General features: G+C 40.0%; 1 protein-coding gene across 3 annotated transcripts in view; it reads right to left on the reverse strand.

Annotated features, from left to right (window-relative positions):
• LOC111259386 (uncharacterized) overlaps positions 1 to 21,697 on the reverse strand; it is a 38,511-nt gene that overhangs the window by 5,581 nt on the left and 11,233 nt on the right. Inside the window, exons 1-3 of one of the 3 annotated variants that reach the window (XM_022831353.2) lie at positions 20,386 to 20,467; positions 12,428 to 12,630; positions 1,256 to 1,529 (exon numbers count right to left, since the gene is read on the reverse strand). In XM_022831353.2, coding sequence (XP_022687088.1) covers positions 1,256 to 1,529; positions 12,428 to 12,598 — 445 coding nt within the window. In that variant the 5' untranslated portion in view covers positions 12,599 to 12,630; positions 20,386 to 20,467. Of the gene's footprint in view, positions 1 to 1,255; positions 1,530 to 12,427; positions 12,631 to 14,967; positions 15,452 to 20,385; positions 20,468 to 21,697 lie in introns of those variants that run through there. The other 2 variants (XM_022831354.2, XM_022831351.2) reach the window with 2 other exon arrangements.

Genomic DNA, 21,697 nt, shown 5'->3' on the forward strand with positions numbered 1-21,697 from the left:
GGAGGCGAAATTGGAGGAGAAAGGAGTATCCCTAAGTGTTCAATGTGGCTTCTGTATAATCCAGTAAAACAGCCACCAATGGGGTTTTGCAAAAAACCAGAAGAGAAAAGAACAAAAATGATTGTCCAAAGGAGTTATGTTGACTGTCTTGCTGGGTACCCGCAACGTTTTATACCGCAATAGACGCAACATTATCGAAGATATCCCCAAAAGCTGATTGCCTCGCACCTTAGTAATAACGCTATCGCACTTTTGGGCCAAGGGAATTCATTGTGGACCGGAATACCGGCTTGAAATCTAACTCATTATTCTACAGCATGATCTTTTATACAATGGCATCCTCAAACTTTTCGAGCTAGAAGTAACGATGCAAAGGAACGCGTGAAACGACACAACAATTAAGATCATCCCAGACAGAAAAAAAGTCGTGGCAACAGAGTAAGCTACGAAAGAGTGACAGCCGGAATGGAACATTCCTACTAGAAAATCACATATGGTCGTCACGTGATCTCGGAGATTATCAAGTGACCTAACAGGAAGTATGGCGCTATCACGTATTATGTAACACGCGTCCTAACTGGGTACGGAACATTCCAAAAACATCTTCACACGATCTAGGAAGCTGGAAGCCTTACATGCGTGACGTGTCACAGAAACGTGTTGACGCTGCGAGAAACACCGTCTTCTATTAATCAGCCCTTAAGATCGCTCACAGAAGACCCGACATGTTCGTGATGACGCATGGGACAATGACAGATCTTGTCGGCAACATATATAAAGGTAAGGATATATGGGCAATAGGCAGGGAACGGATATGACAAATAAGGTGATGCGGAGAAAAATAGACTCAAAGGAGAAAGACAAACGAAAGTTACTTTAAAGGCAGGCAGGCCCAACAACGAAAAGAACTACGACAATTAGCTTTCGAATTGAACTCGGTAGCAGCTAGAAGAAGATAGCTGCGCCCCCAACCCGTTGAAACGATGTGCGAACGGTTCTGGTGAAGGTGGAAAGAAAGACACATGATTAACATTTAGAGGAGAAGCGTTTCTTAGGTTGAGGCAAACACTTATGCATAAGGCCTGGAAGTAAGGACTAAGACAATTTACAGTTAGTTTTTGACAACGACTACCATTATTATTATTAATGTTAATTTCAATCATCATAATCTCAGTCTCCTTAAGCGCGTGTACAGACACGCAAATGTGATGCAAAGAATCAATGTACACTGACTTGCGTACCTATTAACACGTACCTAGAACGCTCAGCGTGACGTTGAGGCTGATGATAGGATGTTGTGTATTTACGTTGCACTCGTATTCTCCGGCATCCGACTCGGCCACGCCGCGGATTTGTAGCATCCAATCTTCAATTGGGCCGATTGCAGAAGGGGGTTCAGTAGGACTAAGGGTACCTGACGCCAACACGGTAGGTAGCTCGCTTCGAACAGCTGAAAATCGCTCATCGGTGGTATAAGTCATTAAACCGACGGTGAGGACATGATAGTCGGAATGTCGATGCCACGTCACCTACATGTCAACAAGCGGAGATCGACAAAAAAGACTGCGGCTAAGCACTTAAGTAAAGGCAAAAAATCATTATGTTGTCACGCAGCTGCCGCGGTCGGGCCCACTAGTCAGAGGAATGTCACCATGCGATAAATCAGGATAGGGTAAGTGTGAAGCTTATTCTAAGCAATCATACTTGAGAAGCTGAACAGCTACAAAGACGTGTCATATATATGGAACAATCACGTACAATTCATAATTCTCGTGTGTTGAATCACCGAAGTGTAGACGTGGTCACGATTAATTTTGAATCCATCCAATACACAAAAACGATAGGTCTCTTGGAGCTGGAAACATAAAGTACAATATTCTTACATTGTCCCTCCTTTATTCTCAGAATCATAAAACCATAGTCACGCGCACAGGATTCACAGAACGTCGTTTTCGACATAAGTTATTAATATTACTTTTAAAATGTGACCCAAAGCTAAAGTAAAAACGAGAATTCTTCACATCAAAGGCCTAATCCAGCTCCTTAGGTTGAAAGATGCCAAACAGCGAGATATATGTTCAGTGAAAGAGGCCTCAGTTGTTCAATATCGTCAAATTTGGATTTTTACGCAATCGTTTCGGCAGGAAAAGGCTTTGATTGTCTTACCGATAAATACACACTAAAATTATTTTAACAGGCGACCACTGGTGTCGTTGCCCAAGACAAAGGAATATTTCGTACACGGTACTGCTCTTAGTAGTGAGGAAGACGTCGGGATAAATATCATTGAAGAAATACCTATTCCCATTTCAACATCACGGAGTTCGACGTTCTTGGAACGGATGCAATGAAATTGATGTAGTTAATTAAGACGCGTACTGAAGCACAAGCACCTCAGAGAATTAGCTTACGAATTGAGCCATCCAATGGGACAACCAGCTGGGTAAAAGCATAAATAACGATTTGGCCAACTTAAGCCAGGTAGCTCTTCTGAAAGCTGACATTCATAAGACAATCTAGAGGTCTGCAGAGTTCATGCGTGGTGACCGCTTAGTTCAAAAGCTTACTTTCGATCGACTCCTTCATTAGCAGACCGCAGAGCTCTGCTGTAGTCGCGCCTGTGACTGAAAGAAAAATATGAAGCACTCGCTTGCTTCTCTCAAAAATCACTACCGTGTGCCATACGTAGTGATAAAGATCTAGCGTAAGCGTCCATATATGTCGATATCATTAAATTCGAATGAGGCAAAAGAGCTTATTAAAATAGCCAAGAAGGTAGTGAACGACATTCATGGGGTACCTTCAATAGGTGGGTAGCTTTATATATTCATATAGCGTTATTGTGCATAGGTTTTTGACGGGACATCATTGCATATACAAATACACTGCTTCTACCTTGCCAGGTAAATAGATCAGTTGGAATTAAACTTATGTGACCGTATTTCCTATAGACCAGATTCGGCCACAATCACACTGATTTGTTGGGCTAACGAGGTTGACAGCTCCACTAGTATATTGATTTGATGTATGACTAACGAGGTATCACCGAAGTATATTGAAGAAACAGAAAGCTGGTGAATATTATTTCTGTACCATGTAATCCTTATACTAAAAAAATTAGTAAAGGTTATTATACGTCGATGAGGATCAGCGTTGGGGCAGATTTGTGTAAGTAATTTCTAATTATATCAAATGCTACTCAGTTGATGTTGTGGCAGTTAGAGGAGATAATAAGAATGGCTGTTAGCAGAGAGTTGGATGGAAAAACGTTAAGAGTGAAATTAAGCTTGCCCGAATTACGTCACAGATTTTGGCCCCACTAATAAAAAAAAATGACATTCAAATGCGTTAAGTTGTTTCGAGCTATATTAAACAGAAGAACTAACAGAGATGAACTTGAATAAACATCTTCAACCGCCACTGACCAGAATAAGATGCCACCATCTGCCATACACGTTCCTGCCAGACATCCCCAATACATTATAAGTGCCTCGATGATTTGGATTATAAGTAAACGGAAACGCTAAAATACCTTGAACAGAAACAATCAGTTTGAAAATGACTGAAGGGTGGTTGTCGTAGAAAACTGTAAAGAACAAGACTTTCTCTTGAGGAAGCCGCTCAGTTCAATCTTCGGTTTTGCTGTATAACCCCGATTTGTTTGTTTCTTTGGGGACGGATCATATCCATTAAAATACGAAAAAAAAATTGTCAAGTGTCTACTTAAGGATATTTAACCAGTGCCATTTAGGTATACCGCATACGATATACGGTTCATTTTAAAACGGCTGGTTTCCTATAATTTGCACTCTCAATAGCTATCAGTCATGGCTCAATAGAAATTGAAAAACAGAGCCACCTTGAATCAGTAGTTTTTACTGAGAAAGGGCAAAATCTTTAAACGCTATTTCTTCCTGTCCTGTACTATACTAGAGTGCAATGGTTCTTCCTAATAAGGTCTATTAATACTAATAATATGATATAGACTAATAATGGCAGACTCGTCTAGAGAAGCTTTGATTCCGGCATTGCTGTCGAGTATCGGGCGGCACATATGGAGCCAGACAAGATGCTACTTGGATCCAGAACTGCAGCAGCGAAAACAAAATAGTAACTGGGGCGGATATAAAAAGCAGTAGAATCTATTCCAAAGCATTGCTTGCTTGGCCTCTCTCACGAGGTTGGCGGCAAGCAGACAAAAATAGGCCCGTCCTCTCACTGCTGCTACTTCTGTGACGTGCACACGCCACGAGTCCTGCAGGTTGGCTATATTCGCTCGTTAGGCTCATGCGCAGGCGGTTAATCCACCGGCCAAAAGCAATGTCAGAAGCTTCTAACATTGATTTCTTACAGGCATTGGAAGCTTAAAAAAAGTATTTGGAATAGGTATGTTTGGAACAATGTAAGACGGAAGGAAGAGAAATAATTATTTGCATTTTTATGGCGGTCAATAGTCCTTAAGGATCGAAGCGAAAACAATTCCTAGGTAGTTACTTTCACCATGTACCGTTAGAGGGTTTTTTGTTGAGTGATACTAACAGATAGAGCTCTTAAAGTTGCTAATAACGGAAAACAAAAGACGAATTGTTTTTTTTTTTTTTTTTGTTTCGCGAATAACGCTTTAAATACATTGTGCTGGTTTATCTATACAATATAAAGGTCACTTTGAGTGTCGACAGCTGTAACGCAGTTGTTCGTATAAACAATTGTTTGATGTTGTTTCCAGTTGCTCTGTTTCATGGAGTCTTATGCTCATTCAGAGCAACTGATATACTCCAGATGCATCATAATGCCGTTAATAATTATCAAGAAACCTTTTATGATAAATGCCTTGTGCTATAGGATTACTGACCTTGCAAAGTGTTTGAATGTAGACCGTGGCTTAAGCTTGAAGCTGAAATCATTCCGAATCGATGATAAGTAATTATACAGTTTTTCGTGCTTTCCTTAGACCATAAACTAGTAAGCGTTTCGAAAAATGTATAGCTGCGTAATAGCCAAAATTATCTTTCAGCTGAAATTGACGCATGCCTGAATTATTATTGTTATTATTAAACAAGAACCACCAGAAAAACGTACACAGTCATAGAGTTCTACCATTGTTATGTTTTCTGAGTTGGCCGACACCGCTTTGGGTGTTGTTGCTACTTGTCTATGCAGCTCTAGTTAATTCTACGTGAACCTATTTATGCTTGTTACATAGTAAACAATGGCCGAATTGCTTGCTCCATTGAATTTGAAACACAAATGTTTTTCAAGAGCTAGTCAACCTTTGTCCGTATAGAAGGTTCAGCCCTTCGGTAAGCACCAAACACCGTACCAACAATTTATGTACAATCGAAATACCCAGTGTGCTGGACGTCTTAAAATTTTATTGCCCTCGCCCAATCATCAACAATACATTCCCCGCCGATTTTAACAATCATTATTATAATAATGTTTCCTTTTTTTTTTATTAGCGGAACTCATAATAATGGCACAGTATAGTTAAATTGAAACCCCCATGTGGTGTACTTTTGCCATTATAATGGATATAGATTCGCATATCAGTACTGATTCTTTCACATTGATAATTTCAGGCTCGTTGATTATCATATGCTGCCAATAGAGGCATTTCTTTATTGTACAAATTAGATTTGGCTTTAAAAAACAACCTTCAGTCTAACCTCGATATACAGTAGTAAAAAACAGCATTGTCAATCATTTTTATTTGTTTTTCGTCAGGGTTAAAAAATTTCCAACGCAACCCGAAATTGGCGTTATGTCTACGATAGTCCTATAGCGATATTGCTCAAAGCTGACTTGCCATAAGCGGTATCTTCAATCTAAAGAATGCGTTCGATTCTACTTTTTGAAATTCGTAGCAAATAGCCTTCAGCCACCTTCGAAGAAAGAAAATTGTTGGCTAAACCTTCGCCCAAGCTATAAAGCTAAAGGGTGCCTACCATATGCAGAAAGATACCCTAAGTGACTTCCGTAGCTTCTGAGCTTTGGAGGAGGTATGAGATAATGGTGTTGCTGTCCTTTGCCATTCACCTTGCTCATCCCTGAAGTCCAGAAGCATTCTACAGTCACGAATTTAATTTTGTGAGCTGGACGAGAACGCTATGGCCGCAACTTTGTAGAGCGAAGAAGACGTTCTCCAAAAATACAAAACGCTTTATTATTAGCAAAGGAACAATTGTCAAAAGGAAGGACAATTCATAAAAACTGATATTATGCATTAATTCAATAGTTTTTGCACTCACTTGTAGATGTTTGCATAACTACTATTTATTATAGTTGGTTATGCGGAATGTCAAGTATGTTCAGTGACCGCATATAAGGCGTACTACGTTCGGAACTATAGCGTCCCCTTAACTTCGTTCTAAGACATCCGCGAACAGAGTAAATATTTGTATACATATAGAAAACTAAAAAAAATGCGCTAAATGCATCGAACGCCGCGGGCATATTTACGAATTTAGTAAAATTTGGCATTAAAAAAAGCATTATTATTCTAAGCAAAAAGAAATTTTCAGGCGATTTAGGTAAGATAACAAAGTTTAGAAGTTAATTAAAAAGCTCACTTATGATGTCCGGAAAAAAAAGCACCTTATTTCACTCTCTATCGCAACATTTCTAGAATCGACTGAGCAGCAATGCAAAGGAGAACTGGTGCTACGTAAATAGCTTAGATTAATCATGAAACTTTAGGGAAATCTTTACCAGGGGGTCTTTGCGCTGGCTGACCAACAAGACATGGCACTTTCCTTAGTTTTCAATTGCGCACATTTTATCCGCTTGCAGGTTCTTCCAGGTTGGGTTTGCAACGATCGATTTCAGCGTAGGCTGCTGCTGCTGCTGCTTCTCACGCCCCGGGAGTAAATTTCAGGACAAAATTAACAACAGGCCCTGGAGAGGGTTCAAGTTTCCACATATTCCACATTTCACTTAGAAAGTTGGAACTCTTCAAGCTTGCAGCTAGCCAATATCCAGCTGCAGACTTATGGAGGGTGATTCCCAGTCCGTTGCTACGGTGTTGAAGCTCAATACACCGACTATATCGCGTCGCAAAGGCACACCTCTGCTTAACAAAACGGTATATAAAAGGTGATACAAAGTGCGTCTAATACTTCAATTCCAGTGTAGGTTTTGTGCTACGGATTAACTAATATTAATGGTAATATAACAAACCCCTTAATTGGTTTTTACAGAAAGCTGGGCACCACACACTACGGGTGAAGATTTAATATACTGATAAGTTCCGTTACGCGAGGACGGCCAATGATGCACACGACTGATATTTTGTCGAAAAAACGATCTATGGTTACCCCAAAAAAAACGAAAGCAATAAAAACAAAAATGAGTATTCAAATACATTTTACTCTTCAACGACCGCGACAGGCTGAACTTATTATCTAGTGTCCGAAACAATATACCAATCTTGGCACTTGACCACCTGTGCACATAGAGCGAAACAACTTTATTACTAGCCACTGCTTATAGAACATCACTGACCATTTTAACCTAAGTAAATGTGTTTTCATAAAAGCCACTTATAGAAACCTCTTCTCCAGCCTTTCAAATACAAATTCATGCTCGGAAAAACGCATATCCTTTCTTCAACACAAGCGATCCGTCAACGGCTGGTTTAGTAGATCTAGTTTCGAATATAGTCGTTCAGCTCCGATGACGACCTGGTCTCGACGACTTCATTGCAAAAGGATTTAATTCAGCGCAAAAGCAGCATGAAACTTCATGCACTAGCTATTAAATAGTAGCGTAGATTAGAATACGAAAGAATTCACCGAACTTCAAACTAACGTACAACAAGTCCCCTTAGGGTGGAGAGAGCTCACCGACAGGAACAGAAGTAATACGGCCGGTGTGGGGTCAACGATAGAGTGCTATTCAGGGGAGGGTAGACTGATGCGCTTTATACTGTCGATCATTATCTAGCACCGGCCCCTTGAAAGCCACAGATGTCGACAATATTCCTTTCAGAATGCTTTCCATTTGGCCTGATTCGTACTCACTAAAGCATCGTGCAGTGTGTCTGATGCGTATGGGAAAGCATTAGCGCCTTATTACTGGCCGCTGATTTTCTGACTTAGGTCCGTGGGCTTATCGTAAGCACACCGTAAAGCTAGCAAGTAACATGATGTAGCATCTGGCCTAGTATTTGTTTAACTAACTACCTAGACTACGAGCAACCCTCTTCAGGATTCCTGACTACCGGCAGATTTAATTACGACTTATTAGACCAGCAGGCAATGATGTTACCACTATGCCTGTTGGGATTATTCAACCTTAAAATTTTCTGTCAGGGACTGAACATTAATGGCACTATCCCGGATCAAGCAAACCCCCAGAATTACGCATTACCGATTTTGTATTACTGTAGAACATTCTTTGACCGCTAAAGCTTACTACGCCAACACAATTCGGAGCTGGCTCCAGAAAGATTAATACGCAATTATATAAGTGGTCGGAGAAACCTTTCAAAATAAAATTGGGATCGGAATAATGTGCGAAACCGATTGATTCCCTGATAGATGTATAATACAACTTTTTCAACTTTATACACCTATCTATCTAAATATAGACTGCTGTTGGCTTTCGTTTCAACCAAAATTGAATAACATATATACTCTAAACAAAGACAGGCTAAGGGGGCTTCAGTGAAAAACGGTATGGGGTATGCGGGGTGTCGCTGGTGCAGAAAATGTATATTAAGATCTAGACGGAAAATGATGAATGAAGATGCTTTAGATATCCGTCTTGCATAGGACCGGTTTTATAGTTTAGATAACCGACTTTTCTCAGCCATAGAGCCGTTAGTTAATTTCCATCAATATTCAATGGCTTTGAAGGGGCAAGTGGTTGATATTGTTCAGATAAGAGTTTCAATGACGGAAGTGAGAACGGGCGCCTTAGATATAAAACATAGAAAAACTAGAGAGAAATCGGATCCGGACAGATTATGATAATCGATTTGATCGGTGAAGACATTGAGATAGGTAGCAAGAGTAAAAATGGCAAACGTTCGGAAATTTCTTCCCAGGTAAAAGAATTATCTAAACAATGTTATTACTGCGAGGTCAACCCGTCGCTCAAACTAAGAGTTAAATTTTGTTGTGTTTCTAAGTGCAAAATGGTAAATTTCATCGTTTTTTTTTCATGTAGAGTCTGCAAACTCTTAACGCTAACACTCACAGTGGGCGGTGGGTTTGTGGTAAAGTGGGGTCCACGTCGAATAATATTGTCAACACCAAGTGTACTGATTTTAACACTGTCGGCTTGTCACATCACACAAAGACATTGTCATAGTTAAGATGAAGAATTCAAATAATCTGAAAAAACTCTCTCTCTCATTTCTGGATCAAGCCTGAGATTTCATAGCGGTGAGTCCGGTGCCCTATAGATCCCTGCCGGGGACGAACGCAAATGACTGCCAAATATCTATTGTAGCTGAAACCCAGTTACTCGATCAGAAACCGAGTAGCGGAAATGGATTACAACATGTTGTATTTAATAGCTTTGTCAAAAAAAAAACCTCGAATAAATACATTGGCTGATATCACTGTTACATAACCATTATTTCTGCTTGTACGCCTATGAATTCTGCATGAGCGATTACATATGTACAAAAAGACCAGCCGACTCGAATCGTCCTGTTCATGCTTAACAATATAGATATATAATAAATATATACTTGCACGGAATTATGACTATTTTTAGTTATCCCTAACGAATATTCGTTGTCGAAAGCTAGAAAAATTGTTCTAGGCTCCAATATTCAAATTATGTCAAACGTAATTGTTTCTTACCTGCAACTCCAAACTACTATTCAGGTTCTAATGCTGCACATGGCCTCTTATTTTTGGTCTCTTTAGCTAATTTCCAATGTAATTTCACTTAACTCAATTTAGTTCGTTTAATTGGATTATTTTTTTTGCACAAAAGTCGAACGTGCCTGTGATATCTCGCCCAAGTTCTTTTTCCCACCAGTGTTCATTTGTTTCGTATTTAGACGCGTATAATCAATAATGATAATAATTTGCCTTTTCCTACGTTATAGTAACTGCGGCTGCGGAACTAATGCATAACAGTACTTCTCATTTCCCTCTGATTTATTGTACTTCGATCCAAGGACCATGTTTGCTGGGTGGCAATAGACCGTCATTATCCGGTCATCTGTCACCACGTCGTCACTTATAAAGGAATACGAATGAACACTCCAATATGGCGGCCGAGGACCCTTTTACCTCCTTCCTACTACCTTACTACCATCCTTTTACTGTTATTATCATTTTTATCATTTTAGTTAATCTTTCCAATCAATTGCATATCTTACCAGCTTATGGAATGCTGATATATGCATATGAAAGCGTACCCACGCCATGCACAAGTGAGATGTGTCTTCAGTTTATCATGATATAACACGAAATAGTTCGCCTAAATGTCTTCCTATGACTGAACTTAGATAGGGTCATTAGCATGATATTGATAGCCAGCAGTTATCCTGTATCTTTAAGTTGTACGTTGTGTTTAAGACAGATGAGCGTCGAACGCTTGACGCCGTTCTAGTTGCCGTCGCCGATATTTAAAAAATAGAAATACCTAAATATTAAATTATACTAAAATACATGTGGGAACCTCGGCGGCTCGAAATAGCGACTGAAACTGTTGCTGTTAGCCCTCTGTTCTAGGGTCCGCTCTGTTCTATTGTATTAATATTTGTTGAGGTTGACAAGCTATCTTCCGTTCAAATGTCCCTTTCCCATAATGATTTTTTACTCTCTTTCTATGTGTCTTTCGACCCTATGTCACATATCGGCACAACCTTGACTTCTCTCTCTCTGTGTTTTGTGGTAACTGTTGTTGATTGCTATCATATGCTATCCACAGAAGTAACTCAGTTCCTATCAACCTTGCGCCTCCCATCTGCCAGCTTAGCATCTAGAACTTCACACAGCTCAGCGGCTTGATCACTGTGAGCAAAAGCAGTAATTTCGATCTTTTCCTTATTTTATCCAACAACCCTTCTCCCCGGTCGGCCATTATAGAACTTTTTGGTCCACTGCACCGTGACTCATAACCGTACAGTGTTATTTCGTAGAGTGCTGCAGTGGACGATTGTGGTTGTCCCAGTTACCTTTTGCGTGTGTGCGTGAAGAGGGGGGTTCGTTGAAATTTTTGTTTTTTTTTTTCATATACACCGATCTATGTTGGTAATCGCACTGCGGCATCAGAGGTAGTACGAAAGAAGAAATCTAACATCTCATGCTAATAATATATGCGTCTGTAGCATATTGTTCGCTCTGTTGTTCGACTAAAAATAGTGGAGTTTATAATAACGTCCGCCGTCTGTAGCAAAATGTGTCCAGATGAAGTGTATCGAGGGGGATGAAGTGTGTCGAGGTTTGGGGACCGTTTTGCACTGAACGAAATTTTGCACCTCATACTAACGTAATCATAGTTCGGATATGTTATACGCGACTTTATATTATGGTTAAAAAGACGACTAATCTGTACCTACAACTGGTCACCAGTTAAAAAAATACTGATAAAGGACTATATATCAGAGTTTGTCAAGCCAGCCTTGTTCTAGTATATCCACTCATCCATTTTAGATAGAGATTGTCAACGATCAATCCTTGTTTCAATTTAATATATTATTGTGAAACACATGTGATACGTCAGATCAATTTTATGTGATCAACACACGAATTGTTGTCGTTTTGCGTGTCCTGTCTAAATATCTAACAGTATAAAGCGCCAACAACAGTTCTGCGCTTGTAGTTCAGCAACAGTACCACCAGCAGGAGCAAGCCAGAACAGCAGTAAAGACGTTTTCGCCTTTCCTTGTAGTTCCCTCCGGCCTCTTCCTAGGACTTGCTGAAGCGTTCAGTCTGCGAGGGCTAAAAGGCCTCAAAGATGTTGTGTTTGGTTAAATATAACCTCTTTTTTTCTTGGAAGCCCATACTAGCCATACGCCTCCTCACGTTTTATCGCGGTCTTCCTTCCAAGATCCACAGTTTTTGTCTACTTTAGTTAACAAATCGAAATCCACGTTAATAGTAGTAAGCTTGCTTATCACTCTCTAACATTGATCAAGCGTTTTTGCGTTGACAGAATTGCGGTGGAAGGCTGTATATGCCAGAGTTTAGAAGTGCTGACGGCTATTCATAGTAATGGATTCGTCGGATCGGCTTGTACAATCCATGGCAAAGCGACCGCATGTTTACGACCAGGAAGAGATGACCCTGCTAACCCCGCAAATTTCGCGATACACGAGAAACTCAATGTCAAAAGGATGCATATATCACTTGTAAACAGCGATGGCAGCAACGGTAGCTTAACCAGATTGACAGACCCTGATCGAACTAGTGAGCTACTGATTCAATAATGGTACTCCCGCTCCCAGCGTCAAAATACTCACCGTTTTTTGGCCGAGGTTGTGGACAACGCAGTGCAAATAAACGGTTGCCCCAAGCTGTCCAGTAACGTTGGTCGGGGTAAGTGTCCGGTTGATTGAAGGTCGCTCCCGTTCCAAGTGGTTGAAGTGATTGAGGTTGTAACGGTTGAGGTCCAAGTTTCCTTCGCCTGACATCGGCAGACGCGAATGGTGCACTAGATGACGGCCTGAGTAACACAAAACATATGTGTGGGGAGAGAAACAAAACAATTGTAATGTTATAGAAATGCGACGTTTTCTTTGCAGCAAAGTAAAGGTAAATAAAAATAAACTCGGGCAACGTTTGTGGTCGCCTATAAAAAAGTTCGAGTCGATATTTACCTATTACATTTTGCTGTAGGATCATCATTTATAAAATACTCAAAACCATTTAAATATGCCATATGCTGACTACTAGTATTAATTAAAGATCGATCCTCCAAAGGTTAGAGCAATAACCGTTTGCTTGAAATAGATCGATGTGGCTTAGGCGGCGCTTGCGTGCATAATACGTGCCTAGCTTGCTTAATATGACTAAATTATCTAACTAGGAGTATAGGGTTATCAGCGCGTTTGATGCACTGTTAATAACAAAATACAGATATAAACAAAGGCCAATACCTATTATAAGGTAATAACATAGGTAACGATTATAACAGCCATCCTATTAGCTCGGTACAGAATCTGCCTTTTGTGAAAATTGACTGCGTATAATATACACTTGCTATGTAACCACTGTTCTGTCCAGCGCTTGACACGACCACAATAGCGTATTATTGTTATATGGGCATAACTAAAAATCAGAATTAGCTAAAAAAAATCGTGCCTACACGTGCCACCATGCGGATGGCCACGTACCAGCGTCCTAGGCGTTGACTTATACCTCAGTTGCCGTACGCACTTTTTTTAACAAAATCTGGCAGTACACAGTGTATTATTACTCTCTACGTATATTTCTATGCAAGAGCAGTATTGACGAAATGTCTGTCCTAAGGCGTTACGATGTTCATGCTTTTAGTTGAATGCATTGTCAGCCAGAACTTAACAATGCTAGCGTTCATGAAGACTCTTTATATTATAGCTCTTTATTGAGTGCACAAGTTCCAGTTATCTGCGTCACAAAATGGCTGGTATCATGATAAAATCCATATTACTTCATTATATTTCTAGGTTGATCTTCTACGATTGCTACCGCTAAAGAAGAGTGGCAGTGGCAGCAGAAGCAGCAGCCTTCACTTTAATATCTACTCTAGCGTCTTAGAACTATTAAGCTACTCACTGCTTGGCAAACAAGATAACGAAAAAAATAGACTTATCAACGACAGCAATAACTGGAAGCTAATGATCGTTGCAGGAGGGATTTGATTGAGACCGAAGGTGGGGGTAACGACCGGAACCGCAATCATCAGCGGGAGTAAAGCTCCAGGCGGATGCCTTATATACCGATCTTCATCAATCAACGGTCCGATCTTTGCATAGCTTCTAACTTCCCATTCAAGCATGTTCCCTCGCTTTAGCTTTATATAGCGTACTCTAGTTGGCCCCAAAAGCCCGACGCGCCCGCTGGTTTTCTTACGGCAGCATCCTACAGGGCCCATTCCTCGATCTGCCGTGTTTGTTCAAACGGGCGGTTTGTTTTTGTTTGTCCGCCTTTCGGAACTATATTACACCCAAGTCGACACGGCTGACGTATCATACTAGTCTTAATAAGTAATCGGCCCTTTTCTATTCGCCTTATTTGGTTTGGTCTTAACCGTTAAGGTCCAGTTGGTACTGAAAAAGGATCTGGCAGAAACCGTTACTACAGGACTGTTAAACTTGACCCCTTTGTGATCTCCTTAATCATTGGGAATCTGCTTTATGAACTTCTTTACGAAAGGATAGAATACACGTTTAGTATTAAACATGAATTGTATTGTGGTAACAGTCAAAAAGCATTGGTAGAAACAGTTCCTTAACTACCTCTAACATTAAGAATTGGAAAAATATATCTCATGTTGCCCATGAAGGTCTATGATTGAACTTTTTCGGGCAAGTATTACTCTGCCTAAGGCTATCACGTTCTCCATTTTATCGATCATATGTTCGAAATTATCGGTACTGTTCAATAATGCAGTATTACAGTTATTATTTACATTGCATTGCAGCCTAATATAGCCCGTCGGACCGGTTTAGTAACTTAGCGTTTAACTAATCAGCTCTGTTCGCCCGTCTATTTGATGCTCTGTCTTGTTAACGCGTTTGCACTTCGTTGATTTTTAATAGCGGACTTCCAATCATGCCTTTCGCTATCGCCACACTTCGCACCCGTCTAGCTGAGTCAAAAGTGTTCCTTCCGTGTGGTTCGCGTTTCTTAAGCCCTATACCATGCTTGAGGAGCTCGTCTCGTCGCGCAGTGTCCGTGCTCTAAACGGGGGGCAAGAAATCTTTTCGCTTTAAAAAATGCCGTTCCATACCGATTCGTGCAGCGATGATTACTGATGACGATATAACTCTCCGAAGAAAACAGAAAGTCCTCTGCTAACCTTTGTTTCAGTCTCAAAATTGCTAGGCCCTTTGGTGTTGGCCTCATCTGGTGGAACAGTTCCTATGGGCTATTCACGAAAGTTCTTGACAACAAAGAAATTGCGACAGTGCGAGATGGGAGAACCTGAGATTTGACAATAGCAACAGAAGCAGAGTAAGCAGCGCTGGCAGTAGCAGCAATGGCTATATACGCACTGAATTAATGTTAACCTTAAAGCAGGGACTATGAAAAAGCAGTCTATGAAAATAATTTACTGTTAGTACGAGGAGGTAGTTGTCTCTCTGCTCAAAGTTAGCCTTGATGTACCCGTGTCTATGCACTACTTTTGTTCGACCAACGGTCGGCCACCAATGTCCATATCAATGGGTAAACACACCACTTAACTGCAAGTATAGCGGGAACGGAGAAGCTAAGAAACCGACGAATGGAAACTGTCACAGGTGATAGTAAGGCTGCTCTCCGTTTATTGGCTGTATTGTCAATATGCGTATATATATGCACACTTTTACGCGTACCCTCGCAGTTCTTGCCAGAGTATGCTGGCTGGTACACGCTTAGCGTGAAGGGTTGTCTTGGTCGAGCTCCCATACGCATCTGCGTTCGCTCACAATGAGAATGCAGTTAGAAGACGTCCCGCTTTTCTCGGGGCACACAGCGCAAATGTCAGTGATGGATGAAGCGCATTTTCTAGACAACCAACATCTCATGCATAGGTACCAATGACAAGGTGACTAGTTAATTAGTTAGCAATCCATTTTACTACCATGAAAGAATACATCTTAAAAATGATCAATCTGAGCTACTCAGTATTAGTAGAAAATTAATAGTATATTCATATGTTTATCATTATTATTTCCGAAATTTTTAAGATAATCGACATTAAGGTTGTTGATCTGAACTAGCAAACGTGCCACCGGAATTAGCAAAGAAAGCCGAATTAAATGCTTGCGACCCAGGACTTAACGCAAAAGCAGAACTTGTATTTTACGCGCTGCAACCCAGAAACACCGAGGAACAGGACGCAGGCTGTTGCATAAATTGACAGGTCTTTGTTTCCGATTGTTTGTTTTTTTTTTTTTTTTTTTTTTTTTTTATTATTATCCCGTTATCTCGTGTTATTGAAGAAAAAGCAAGTTAAACTTTTCTACCCCCAGGCGAATTGCAAATGACTGAACAGCCGACCGTCACACTATAGAAAAGAAACGCCATTTTCTTCCTTCTGTGAGTACTTTAGATCCTAACCACGTGTCGCACTGGCCCAGTAGGTACAGCATCTTCGTTAAACAAAAAAAGGAGTGAATAACATCATTTGTCTATGTGCCAGTTTTGATGCTGTATCTTCTCCTTTCGTTTTTCCTTCAATTAGTCATTTGCTAAGGGCGTAAGAGGTGCGCACTGCGGTACGGACCAGACGCACTCCCGGGGTGCTCTTGGGTGAAATAAATGAAGTAGAGTTTTTGTTCTATTTTTCGTTTTTTTTTTTTTTTTTCACTCTACTCATTCCGCCATAACCCGGCCATCCAAAACGTGAAGAAATTTTATCTGTATCAATATCCCAAACGTGAGTGGAATAGGCGAAATATTTGTAAACATTATAGCGTTCATATAAATTCAGCAATACGTCGTTAGTAAGCTTATTACTATAATCACGATAAACGGTTATCTGAATGATCACTGCAAGGTTGTCGTTGTTAAGCATAACCGAAATTAAAATAAAGTAGAAATGAACAAAATAGAAAGAAGTTGTTCTTTTATGATAAAAATTAATGTATAACTGTGAAAGATTTAGAGAAATCAGTTTATCTATCTACCATAACTATGACTGTTTTAAATTAACAAGCATGTCTTATAAAAGCCTAACAAGTTAGGAATATTTATAGCAACCGTTGATGGTATGCCTAAGTGTAACATTTACTCCTTCCTTTGCGATGTCTTACTATCGTGAAACGATAGATATATAAAAGGTCCACGGGTGTAGGCAAAACTAGTTCGTGCGTAGCGAACTAGAAGAGCATGAAGTATTCCCCAAAGTCTGTAAAAAGTAAATTCAATGTACGTAATTGTTTTAGCAAGGAAATTACTTTTTGTCCAAGTATTATATTATAATGAAGGAGTATTTTGTACTGACTAATACCAGTCAGAAAGTAACTCTTTAGGGGAGTTAGAGGCAGGAAATAGCTTATGGAAGTCCGCAGAACGATCAGCCATTATGGAACTAAAAGGTCTCTTTTCGGTTTGGCAATCTTCATTTAAATCTTAATTGCTGCTGACCGACTAAGCCTAGTCTTGGCAAAGACTCCGTTAACTCGCATATACTTCGTTAGTGATCGTAACATCTATACGAATCTTAATCAACGGCCAACCATGGCTAGACATGTATAAATACTCAGATATTGCTCTAGATAATGATTGACTTTGAGGTGGATACAATTTATCGAGGGTAGCCATTATGCCGTTAGAAACCGTTTTCATTGCCGTACTATTATAGAAAAGTAAAAAAATTAATTTAGCTAACTTTACATAATTGAATAAAGAATATAAGAACAGCTTACGCCCACATGAATATGAAGCTTATCTTTAACTTCTGCACAATACCCGCGTCATTTAATTTATAATTAAAACATTTATCACATCGATGTACATACAATACTAATGGGGTGTTTCTATATAATTCGAGCAGATTGGGTTCGTATGAATGTTTGCACACGAATTTTTTGCCATCTGATTATGCTCCTTTGTAACTACAGTATACTTTCGATATACATAAGGACATTATCTCAGAGTTCTTTATCATTTATTAGCAATTAGCATATATGCATGATCTAGACAAATATTAACCATCAAACACGGATTTGCTCTCACCACTAACCATCGACAAGTGCTCTCGGATCGAAAACAAGCAAGGGACTTGAAAAAGTTCTCCAGCTTCATTCGTCCGATTCTGTACACAGCGTAAATTATCGTAGCGGTACACTCGTGTGCCCAACGTGGTCTCCGTTGTCATCATCCGAATAAACTAGTAGCGCCATTAGGGCTTAAACGATGCTTCGGTCAAATCTTTCAAAAACGAACGGCCGAGTGGAACTGCTTGCGTTTGCTCTGTCTTTATGCTACCATAGTTTAAGGACTTATGTCTACGGAGACACCGAGACCAAGTTACTAACTGATTGTTCGCTTTGGCAGGCTGTTTTGAAAGGTGAGGGATAGGCTACGTGCAGCGTGTAACGCGCAAATGGCATCAGGAGCTGTACAGTCTACGACTTCTCATTGGTTCTAGTTCGTCGCTTTCTCGCTCGTCGTTCCTCTCTTGGTACGGAATGAACGGACAATTTTGATATTGTGGGCAGCGGCATTATCGAACCTGCGCTTTCTACGTCTGCTTGATGCTACCATTTAGACCTAAGATAAATACTCGTTTGTCTTTTTTCCTAGAGAAGAAAGTCATGCAGCTTACATGCCTATACCCATGTGTCCGCGAAGAGGCGATAAGTTTTTACGGGAGTGCGAAAAATTAAGAATATTCGCTAAATTAACTTTTGCCAGTTGCGATTTGTCGGGCTAACTCGTGAATAAAATGGTCGTCGATCGATTTGCGTATAATTCGGTTCATATACTATTCGACCATTGTGAAATCGCTTCTCTTGGTTTAAAAACGTACTCTTGATTTATCTATCATAGAAAAGAGTTATAATTAAGTATATTTCTTCCGAAAGAGTGTGATAAATTTCTATTTCTCTAATTTTACAGTAACTTCCATATTACCTTGTATGACACGAAACTTTTCATCTCTTAGATGGGCAAATTTGGGCGTGCAAATATTTAAAGACGGACGGAAAAGTAGAGTTGTTTTACCTATACACACGAATTCCCTATATATATATATATATATATATATATATATATATATATATATATTGCTTGTCATCATCAATGTGTTTTTATATAACAATATATGGGAAAAATGCAGAAAAGTATAAATACTTCTACCTACTAGTGCGTTTCTAGTTTACGCTCTTATTATCTATCCACTTTAAATCGACAACTATAATGCTATTATTTGTTTTTGGAGACAAATGCTTCTTTTTGACATTTGACATTGACTAACTACAGGTACGTTTCAGTGGATTGTGCCCCATCTAAAACATGTGCAGATCCTTAGGCGCAGGACCGAAATGAAGACTACATGAACACTACTTTGACCGTTCAAATTTACCGGTCAAACACGACTTCCAGTTCGTGTCTTTTTCTGAATGCATCAACACATACACCACTCACGACGCCGATCCGCTTGCAACCGCTAATAAACTCTATACTCCTGGCCTTACTCGACTGATCGTGCATCGTTTCCGAACAAGGCCTTTGCTGCAGAACGAAATCTGCAAGCGCGTCTCGACCGCTCAACGGAAATCGTCGAGCACCAAATCGGGTAAAAAGTACCGTTAGGGCGTTGCGGGCGGCCCCGTTCTCACTGTTATTGCTGTTGTAGCTGCCTTCATTGGCTGACATTTATTTCAATGAACTTTAATAGCTTTCTAACAACGCAGCGGAGACCGTTGTGGATACGACCTAGCTATGTATGATCTATCGAAGCATATGTTTGTATATGATTTCTAATTGGATATTTACTACTAATCCAGACGGATCAAGGAAAAGAGTTCGTGTCCAATGGTCTAGTAGCCGAGAAATATCCTAGCTGAAGCAGGAAAAACCAGCATCCAGCGGAAAAGAGGCCCGAATTTACACTAAGTCAGACGTGGTAGTGCTTATTGGTACAGCGTTCATCAAAATCTAGAAGTATCGTTGGGGTTTCAGACGGTATCGCTCGCGGTGGTTCTGGTAACCTCACGAGTATTCTCGCACTATGCAACTGGTAGCAAACGAATCGTTGTTAGACGGGCTTATACTGGTAGCGCTTACCGAGCAACTGTCTATATATGCATAGCAACAATGATCAATGAAATTGAAGCTTGTTCTGCATGTACATACAGGTTATTGCGATTAAACAGAAAGAACTGTCGGCGAATCTCGTCGAGTAGAGAAGCGTAGACGAAAAGAAGACAAAGACGGCAAGAAAAATTAGACGGCGATATGATTGATCCAAGCTATTTGTGATTACGAAGTATGTTTGCGATTTCATATTTATATACTGTTAGTTTTGGATTTAGTAGGTATCCTTAAGTAATCTAAATAATCCCCTATTCAATTTATGTTGAAGATGGTATAGTATATAGGCAAACGTACATGTACACTGAATTTTCATGTTGATGTTCCTGTCTTTGTTACCAGTGCCGTTGTATCTAAGTCGCTTTACCCACCTAGTTTTTGAAATAAAAAATTCATATACGTGTTTTAGTCACTACGGTCAGTGAAATTTAGAGAGCGGCTTTGCCTAGCTCGACAAATAGTATCTACTTACATGTACTGCGTTGGCTAGCAAAGTCGTTCTACCCAGGGCATTCTAACGCGTTTTGTCTACCATATATCACGAGCAGACACGTACTTGCATGAGTTCATTCAGTTGCCTCGTGGCATTATGTTCCGTCGGGACAAGCGCGTGTATTTTGGCCGTTTATAAAATGGCCAGAAGCTGCTAGCTGTGACCCTACAGTTAAACATGCATGACAAATAGGTCGAAAGGCAGGAAGCCACAGGAAACAATTCATCTATGACAGATAGTTGGTATCAGCTTATTGCCAAGTGGCTAAATTGCGAGCGTAATTGATCGCGCAAGAGAGAAAGCAGAGTTTGGGCTTTCCGCGGTTGTTGAAACCATTGTAACTGTTTCGTTAGACAATCCCCTTTGCCCCGTTAGACGGAAAAAAGGTGAAAAAAAGATAGACGACTGTTTGCCCAGGGCTCTTTAAGATTTGATAGTGCTGGCACTCGAGCTCAAGTACTGAAAACAGGAAAATATGAGTTGCAGACCCTAGAGGTTCAACCAGCAGAATCGGCACTGACGTGTGCTGTGAAACGTTCCACTTTTGTGCGTATGATGTCTCACATGAACGACCGGTATTTAGCTTATATGACAAATGAACGCGATTCTGTATTATTGTGCATGAAGGCTCCTCTGAAATAACAAAATAGTCATCAAATAATTCTCAAAGTTGGTTTTGGCTGAGTGATTAACTGCTACAGGAAAAGAGCACATATCACTGGCAGCTGCCAACGTTATTGACATCTGACTGATCTGAGAAAGGACTCAGGTGTTTGATCGCAGGTTATAAAGGATCATACAAAATGACTATGTACTGCATTTTCGAAGATTTAATGGTGCGAGCATACAATGCTACAGTTTTTGCGACCAGAATCTGTGCTAGGTTTATAGGTTTTATGATACAAGGTGACCAAAAACTAAGCAAAGCCTCTAGAAGCCCTTAGAAGTATACATACTGTCGTCATACACGTACGTACGATAATTAACAACTACTTGGATTTACTTAATTTTTAATTTACGATTATGACCTACTCATACGAATGCTATCATCTGACGACTCTAAACTACGGCCCATTTTTAATGCCAGTATGTTTTCTCAAATCACTTCTACTCATATCATTTTCCTACTTACTTAACAACACTCCTTTCAAAAAGGTGAAATACTAAATACGCGTTAAAAAAGTCGGTAACCCACATAAAAAATTATGCTAACCCAAGCAAAAACTGTGCAACTAGTACCGTTATTCGAGTGTTTTTCGTTTAGCCACGTTAAGATAAGCACTGGATATAC

The sequence above is a fragment of the Varroa jacobsoni genome, unplaced genomic scaffold (assembly GCF_002532875.2).
Source record: "Varroa jacobsoni isolate VJ856 unplaced genomic scaffold, vjacob_1.0 scaffold_327, whole genome shotgun sequence".
Lineage (NCBI taxonomy): Eukaryota > Metazoa > Arthropoda > Arachnida > Mesostigmata > Varroidae > Varroa > Varroa jacobsoni.